At 37.1% G+C, this 8,984-nt stretch overlaps 1 protein-coding gene across 1 annotated transcript; it reads right to left on the bottom strand.

The window, feature by feature from the left end:
* Positions 1-5,654: 5,654 nt before the first annotated feature.
* On the bottom strand, positions 5,655-7,652 carry LOC109046092 (alpha-2Db adrenergic receptor-like). Its single transcript, XM_042748477.1, has one exon. The coding sequence runs from the start codon at positions 7,457-7,459 to the stop codon at positions 6,080-6,082; it is 1,380 nt and encodes a 459-aa protein (XP_042604411.1). The 5' UTR covers positions 7,460-7,652; the 3' UTR covers positions 5,655-6,079.
* Positions 7,653-8,984: the final 1,332 nt, after the last annotated feature.

Here is an 8,984-nt window from a genome sequence, read left to right as displayed (position 1 = left end):
TTAGCAATTATTTAAAATGCATCTGATCACTCTACACAATAATGTAGAAACAATGTGAATGAACACCACAACAGCTTAAGCTGCAAACTTTGCAAAGCACAAAATTTATGTCACTGCCAAAACTTTTGGCCATGACTGAGGCACAACATTTTTTTTTTCTTGTGGCAAAAAGATGACAAGATCTTTTTTTTTTTTCAATTACATGGCCTTTTTATGATGTTTTAAGGAACTCTCAAAGCTAAGGGTGTACACCACTTTTCCAAACAGCTAAAAACATAAACTGAAAAAATAAGCAATCACAAAAAGCAAATATACTCTGAATGAATATGCAAGTACATAAAGCATTTCTTGATTTCACCCCTGAGAACTTCAAACATCAAACCCATTGACACTGGTGATTGCCCTATAGAAATTCCTTATTAAAATAACCCATTTAACCACAACACAAACAATTCAAATCACTTACTCACACCAATTTAAATAAAAGTTCACAAAAAGAAAAAAAAAAATGATGTTGATCACAACACAAGCATTTGAATGGCTGCCTGACATCTGTTTTCTTCACACTATAATATCAACCCACTTCAGTTTAAAAGCTTGTTTAATTGCTTTCTTACAAACTGAGGTAAATTTAAAATCATTCTATTCACTGTTTTATCTCCGTATTGTACAGTATGCTCAAATATAGCCAATCTTGGTAACTTGCATGCCTTTTATATATTAATATAATATAATATTTCATATTCATTTATAAAGTTCATTTTATGCTGAAGCTAAAAATAAACGGTCTAGATTGCCAGATGGCAGATGGACTATTCTGACGATGTTTTTCATACTTTTCTGGACCTTGATAGTGTATTTTACTTGGCAGTCAATAGGACAGTCACAAGACACCCGGTTTTCATCCAAAATATCTTAAATTGTGTTCTGAAGATGAACAAAGCTTTTACGGGTTTGGAACGACATGGGGGTAAGTGATTAATGACAAAATATTCATTTTGAGGTGGAGTATCCCTTTAAAGGGGTCATATGGTGCGATTTTAATTTTTCCTTTCTCTTTGGAGTGTTACAAGCTCTTGGTGCATAAAGAAGATCTGTAAAGTTGTAAAGAGTAAAGTCTCAAATCCAAAGAGATATTCTTTATAAGAGTCAACCACTCCCTCATAAAACGACTCATTCTAACACGCCCCCACATGTCTACATCATGATGTGGGAAGATTTGCATAAGGCCTCCCAAATGTTCATGCAAAGAAGAAGGCGTAACGTTTATTCTCGCTGTTGCCGCCGGCGCCATGTTGTGGAGACACTGTGTGTTTCATTGTGAAAGCGAAACTACTTTGTTTGGCCTTCTAAAAGAGGACACAACTAGAAATCAGTGGTTAAATTGTATTTACAACACTGTTCCGGAACAGTTCAACCCAAATATTCAGATGTGTGCAGCACATTTCACGGAGGATGAGGACTGTTTTCTGGGAGAGTAGCCTACAATGCCGGTGTCTGGTTCTAAAGTGGGGCAATTCCAACTTTGCAAGGACAGTCTGGCGCTTCTGTCTCACAATCTGTAAGTACGTTTTCATATTTAAAGGATTTGCCACTGATGATTCAAATGCAAATTTTGAGCAGTGTAAAGTAGCGCTTGTTGTTTGTCATTTCTCCGATCACAAATGCAGATATGGTTTTATGTTTACGCAGCGCGATACACAATGCAACGTGTAAAAATACAGTATAAGTCATTATAATCAGTAATTATGTGCCCACTGGATGCTACATCTGCCTCATTTGTAATGGTTTTTATTGGTTTTGTCTCTTCGCGCCAGAACACGCCATCACAGCATGGTAAGGGGCACAACATTTCGGTCACACGCTTAAGGAATTTGGCCAATCAAAACGCACTGGATAGCTGGCCAATCAGCATACACCTCGCTTTTCAGAACGATGAATTATAAAAAAAATCGACAAGTTTCAGAAAGGCAGGGCTAGACGAGCAACAATAATGTACATTATGTGGAAAATGATGTGTTTTTTGAACCTTAAACTGCATAAACACATTGCATTATACCAAATACACAAAATAATGTTATTTTTAGCAACTTCATATGACCCCTTTAAGTGTGTCTCATTGGATAATCGAAAGTTCTACATGCCCCATTGAGCACTTTGGCCAAATCTGACCCCGTTACGCGGAAAGCAGGACTCTCATGTGCTTTCTTTCTCTCATTTTCCTAACAGTCATCAATGTTAAGTGTGTCCCACTGGATAATCGAAAGTTCTACATGCCCCATTGAACACTTTGGCCAAATACAGGAAACACGTCATATAAGTAAGTGGTCAAGAGTCAAAGATTGCAAGTGTGAGTACTGGGACAGGCCCAAAAGTGTCCATTGGATGCACACAAAAAAATCTAGCTGGATGAAATAGATCACCTGGCAACTTTTTACCAACACATCTTTTAACATTAGTTAACATGAATGAAAAATACTTATGTTAATGCATTGACTAGCGTTAACAAATTGGATGGTATTGTAAAGTGTTACCTAACTTTTCTTTATTTAGAATTTTTCTAAATCCTGAAACCTTCTTAAATAAGATTTTAAATAGGTTTTTAATGTGATCTCAGACTTTGGACACCACCATACATGATGGAATTATTTCTTTAAGCCTAACACTTTGTCATGTGATGACACCACTAAAGCATCTGTCCTGTATAATCTTTCACCCATAACCTAATTGCAACAATGTGAGCTGTTTTCTGAGGTTACACACATTCTAGTTAGGACTTCATCTTCACATCGCTTCCCTCTGTGCTGTGGTACACAATGCTGCCCCTCATCTGATTAGCCTTTGGTGGAGCTGCTGCCACCCGCCCCCGGCTTCCCCTGATCTGACCCCGTTCCATCTCTCACAGTGAATGCAGGACTCTCATGTGATTTCTTTCTCTCATTTTCCTAACAGTCATCAATGTGCATGAAAGTGGACGCCTCCCTGCTCATAGTCACTTTACCATGAGCTGTTTTTTTTTTTTTTTTTTTTTTTACAGCCTGGATGACAACTGACTGCAATTACAGTTCTATGAAAAATTTATTAAGCTTCTTGCTTGAGTCCTGAGAAGCTCTGCCAAATGCAGTTACTAAGCATGGCCTGAAGCAAGATATTACATATGTTTTGATGGTTTAACCATCCAAAAGTGACAAGAACATCTAACACTGCAGTTTTGTGTTCACCACAACATCACACTATTTGTTGTGAAACAGCATCGTCCTCTATGTTGGGTGGGTCAAGAGAGCGGAACATAACGCACATGATGCAGCAAAATTTTCCTCAGAGGGAATCTGTCCTTGCTTTTTTGCTATTCTCTTTCATTCTCTTTGATGTGTGTCTCTGGTCATTGAACACGATGTATCTGTTCTCAGAAGCTGATTTCAGAGATGGAAGTTTTTCAATAGCTTTCAAGTAGGAGAGCGAGATTGGCTTAGATATAACTGTGCACCAGTTCTGTCAGTTGTGTCTTATTAGGGAACTTGGTTTCAGCAAAGAACAGGGCAGAATTACTAAACAGCCATGTGGAGGGCCCTCCCAGGGGCCTAAGCAGTAAGGCAGCCTCTTTCCTGTTTGTGCAGTGCATCCATTAAAACTGGAGCCGAATGTGTAATCAGGGGCCCTTGAACTTGAACAATTGTTGTTTCATAATCACGCACAGTATGCATTAAATAGCTGAAACAAAACACAACAAGATCCTTTCGTCCCTTGCATAATTTTCACACATCCTCCAACATGGGGGTCTATTACCATCCATTGTTGCTAATATCAGCCTTAACCTGCTCTCATACTGTGATAAGATGACTAACCAAGTTATTATTCATTTTCGTTGATTATTAATTATTACAAAAGACACACACACACATTTATTTATTTATTAATAGTTTGCACTTTTAATTTTAACCTTGAAAATATCCCTAAAATACCCTGACGTTTGTGTCACAGGGCCCTGTTGTCCTTTGATCCAGCCCTAAACTAAAATTTTGCATGAGTGCATTATAAATATAATACTGTATTTATTTTATTAGCATCATGGGGAGTTATGGTGAGTAACATCACAACACTGTTATGATCGGGAACAATAAAGATTTGATTTGTTTGCCAAATAAGGACAAACAAACTAAATAAAACATGAATAATTCTTATTTGGCTCAGACTTACCAGCAGACAGAATGGGATCTATCATATAATCTTTGATTTTAAAGGTGATTTGAATAAGCTACTCTGTATAACTCTTCAGTTCAGCTGAGATTTAAATGCTATGGACATTTTATTATACAATTATGGTGGCATTAACATATAAATTACATTGAAAATAGGGCAATCAAATTTAGACTTTCAAAACCTAGTTATTCTTGCCATCTTATGCAGCTTTGACTGATCTAGTTAATTTATCATTATCATATTGGGAGGAAAATAAAAATAAATATATTACATGTATTTAAAGCCTTTTGATGACACAAATTCACCACCAGCTTTTCTTACAGGCCTTTGAAGCCCATCAGGACCGAGGACAGCAGCAAGAATTCAGATCTGCAGTGTTGTCACAAGACTGAAAAACATGTGCTTCTAATGAGCAAACAGTTGCAGTTTTCTCTCTGGTAACTGATTATAAAATATTCTAAGATATTAACAGTTAATAGTTTAAATAAACTTTCTCTTTCCTTAATCCCTCCCTGTCTAGATTGTACTAATCTGAACAATGTCTGAAACTTTGTATAGCAAGCACTTCCTGTGTTTATTTGCCTCTTTATGGTGAATCGCTTGTTGTATTTCTCTATATTAAGTCACTGGATAAAAGCATCTGCTAAATGAATAAATGTAAATGTAAATGTTTATTTCATAAACACCGGTCAGTTCAAAAACTTTATTAAAATGTCTCACATTAATGTCTTTGTACACTGAGCCAATTTAATGAAAGTGTCTGTCTTATCTAAGCTGTTTCAATCCAGTTTTGAAGTATTTTGAGCATGTACTCCTGTAAATAATAACCTGTCCGTGTTTATCTGATAATATAATTTAAAATATCAAACATGAATACAATACAGTCCAAAATATGTGCACAAGCAAGAGAAATGCTTAGAGAACCCGTAACACTATTTACAGAGCACACAGACAAACTCATACACAGGTAAACAAGATGTTCACATGCACACACATGCCAACACATACATTATATATGGGTCAATGATATAACACTCATTTTTGTCAGGATCCATAAAATAATTCAAAAATGCAATTCCTACTTGTACTATAATAAAATGGTTTTAATTTCTGAATTAGAAGTCATATTCGTGGGGTTTAACGAAAAAATGTCAAAGTGGTGTAACCAGCTGGAGACTGTAAAAAAACAGCTTAAATTCTAGAAAAAAAAAAGATAAATTGGCATTATATCTTTCACTACAAAATAACCATGGAAGCAAGGTTTTTTTTTTTATTATTATTATTTATTTATTTTTTTTTTTTTGTGGTGTAACATGGTGTAACATGCAGAAAGACATTCTGTTTTCATGTGCCAAGAAAAACAAAAAACTTATAACACCGCCTTAATAAGATTATTTTATTACAAAAAATGACATCATACTATAAGAACACCATGATATAAGGTTTACAATAAAAATAAGGTTTGAAATGTTTGAAAGTTTTTTTATGTATAATTTATCTACTCATATTCAATGTGCAAGGAAATAATTTTAGTAGCTTTTATTTAATGATCACACCACTTGACATTTTTAAGGCAGATATGTCTATATATTATACACTGAAAAAATGGTAACCTAAAAAATTGTTGATTCAACCTAAATACTGTATATTAGGTTACACCAACAAAACTAAATTTAAAGGTAAGATCAGGTCAAAATAGCTCTTTAATGTTACAGTCGCAGGTTACCACTTTTTACAGTGTATTATATAATATAATATTATATTATATTATATTATATTATATTATATTATATTATATTATATTTTCAAAAGATTTCCCCTCTTTATCATCTCTGACACTGTTATTTTGTCATTGACCTATACACATATGTGTGTGCATTTATGTGCGTATAGAATGCTTGCACATTATTTTCTTGAACGCTTTCCTAAAGTCTCTATTGAAAATGGTATAAATTATGGGGTTAACAGAACTGTTGCAGTAACCAATCCAGAAAAAGAGATTAAACAGGGAATCCGGTATTGTGCAACTTTCTCGGCATATGGCATGAAGGCTGTACGTGAAGAAAAAAGGAAACCAGCAGAGCACGAACACCCCCATAACCACTGCCAGAACGGAGGTGAAGCGCTTCTCTCGCATCTGTGCCAGTTTGGACTTGGACAAAGACAGCTGACGCGCCTTCGGCTCCTGATCGAGGTCCGACGCGCGGCTACATGCCCATGACAGCCGTCCATTTTGCTTTGGGCACGCGTGTGCCCCTTCCACCTTCCTGCTCTTGGCGAAGCGCGAATTTCTTTGTCTGTTGGAGACGCTTCTCTCCTCCAGATCGATGTCGTCGAGTTCGCCTTTGCGCTCTCGGCTGCCTGAGCTGTGGCTGCTGGGGCTCTCCATCTCTGACTTGCCTTTACGCACGAAGCAGGTCTCGGATTGTGAAGGCTGTCGCTCCATCCCGTTCTTAGCTACGAACACGGTGGACGCGCGCTGTTTGGCCACCCTGTAGATCTTGCAGTACACTAAAATCATGACAAGACCAGGCGCAAAAAACGACACCATGCAGGAGGAGAGGATGTACCAGGTCTCGTTGTTCAGCAAGCACTCCAGCTCGTCGTGTTTGGTCATGAGAAGCGGTGGGAAGGAAATCACGGCCGAAATGACCCACACCACCGTGATCATGAACTTTATTCTCCGCGGGGTTCTCTTTAGGTTGTAGCTGACCGCTTTGGTGACAGACCAGTAGCGGTCCAAACTTATGGCGCAGAGGTGCACAATGGATGACGTGCAAAAGAGCACGTCCAAAGCCAGGTAGAAGGCACACCAGGTGCTTCCAAAGTACCAGTAGCCCATCACTTCATTGGCTAGGGAGAACGGAATAACCAAAGTGGCCACCAAAATATCAGCGGACGCCAAAGAGACCAGAAAGAGGTTCTGTGGCGCACGCAGCGCGCGGCTGGTGAAAACGGCCACCACCACTAATACATTACCCACTATGGTCACCAAGATAATCACGGTAACCACGAGAATGATGAGCATCGCAGCGTACTGTGGATGCGGCGGGGCTCTAGGCGCGCTCGTGCTATTAGTATCCGCGGATGAGTTCGGCGAGAGGAAGGTGATGGTAGTTATATCCATTCTGAGTGTCTTGGGCACAGATCCCCCATTTCCAGGCGTATTCTCATCCAAAACGCGCTTCGACTTCAAACTTGTAGCAACCAATCTGAAGCTCTGCGCGATCCGCCAAAAACTCTGCGCCAAACGTATCATACCCAAGATAGTGTGCTTACTTTTACAACTCCAAGATGATATGAATATCTTTCATCAATTTCAGGTGCCTTTTTGATGGGGCAGTGGTCAACCACAGACATTTTTTTTTTTCCTAAAGAGGAGGCAGGGAATGTCTGGTGTTGAGCTTGAGTCTTCGGTACGCTCCAGTGTGTCTCGCTGAACAAATATGGGAGTGTTTGTGCCCGTTTCACTCCTACTCTCTCTCTCTCTCTCTCTCTCTCTCTCTCTCTCTCTCTTCGCGAGACGGGGGTGTGCTGTTTGTGCTGTCAAACTATGCAAGCTCTCGATGTGTGATTAATTAGCAATAAAGCATTGTAAAATCCATAAGTAGTGGCGTGTTATAACTTTCATTAATAAGTCATGAATGTACATGGAATATATTAATCAAAGTTTCATTTCAATACCCAGTAATCTTTTAAGAATTATATAATGCTATTTTTATAATACAGCTAGTTACTAGCAAACACTTCAACAGTGCATCTTATAATTGCCAAAAGCAAAAATTTGTATATAATGTACATAACAGATAAACACATTTGTAATAAACACCAACAACTTTTATTCCTGTTCACAGAAATTATGATTACAGGGGCAGGTTACTGATTAGAAAATACTTATTTTTGCTGGTTCCTTGCACAATTTAAATCTTAATTTTAAAATTTAAATATTACATTTTATTTTATTTTACAATATTTTACATGAAAATTACAAATGTTGTAATGTAACCTACAGCTGACCAATTATCAGGTATTTATAGTAGAATACATCAATTTTCTGTTATAATTACTAGCATTTATCACAAAATGTAATCTCCTGACAGTTCCTGCTGAAGTCAATTATGTAATTCCCAATGTGAAGTGATAAATGCTATATATATTATGCCACATGCTTGTGCTTTGGAGTAATTTGGATGCTTCATTTTGCTCCACATGCTTAAGGATCAAATATCCTTATTTATTTTTAGAGACGTGATTGTTACCTTGCTATACAATTATTAGGCCTGTATTTCTAGCAAATATAGTCAATGAAAGCGAGATTCATTGACTACTAGCTGAAAATAGCAAATTATGTAGAATTTAGGATGTCAGTAACCAACTAATTGTACCTCTGGACTTTTACTTTTAAAAGTCAAACTAAAATGAAAGTGTTTTTATATATAACCATTTTTTTAGTTGTGTAAAAACAGAATTTATGAATTAGTTAACGCTGCTGAACTATTATTATAGTTACTCTACAAGAATGACCTGTGATGTTGAACAATGTGAAATTTAGTCAGCACTGAGCCATAATGGCTTTTGTTAAAATGTTTTGTCAAAATGAGAATGATTGCAAAGCATGGTGCTGAATTGATAAATCACAGTTGATTAAAATAGGAAATACTATTGTGCTATATAAATATTGAGATTCAACAGTAATGTGCATTCATTTACTATAAAACAACTTTTTTGCAACAGACTGACTAACTGATAGAACCATTGGGGCCAAGAAACAGAGAAAAATCATA

Source organism: Cyprinus carpio, chromosome B21, assembly GCF_018340385.1.
Source record: "Cyprinus carpio isolate SPL01 chromosome B21, ASM1834038v1, whole genome shotgun sequence".
In the NCBI taxonomy this organism is placed as follows: Eukaryota; Metazoa; Chordata; class Actinopteri; order Cypriniformes; family Cyprinidae; genus Cyprinus; species Cyprinus carpio.
This window is presented reverse-complemented; position numbering and strand designations above follow the sequence as displayed.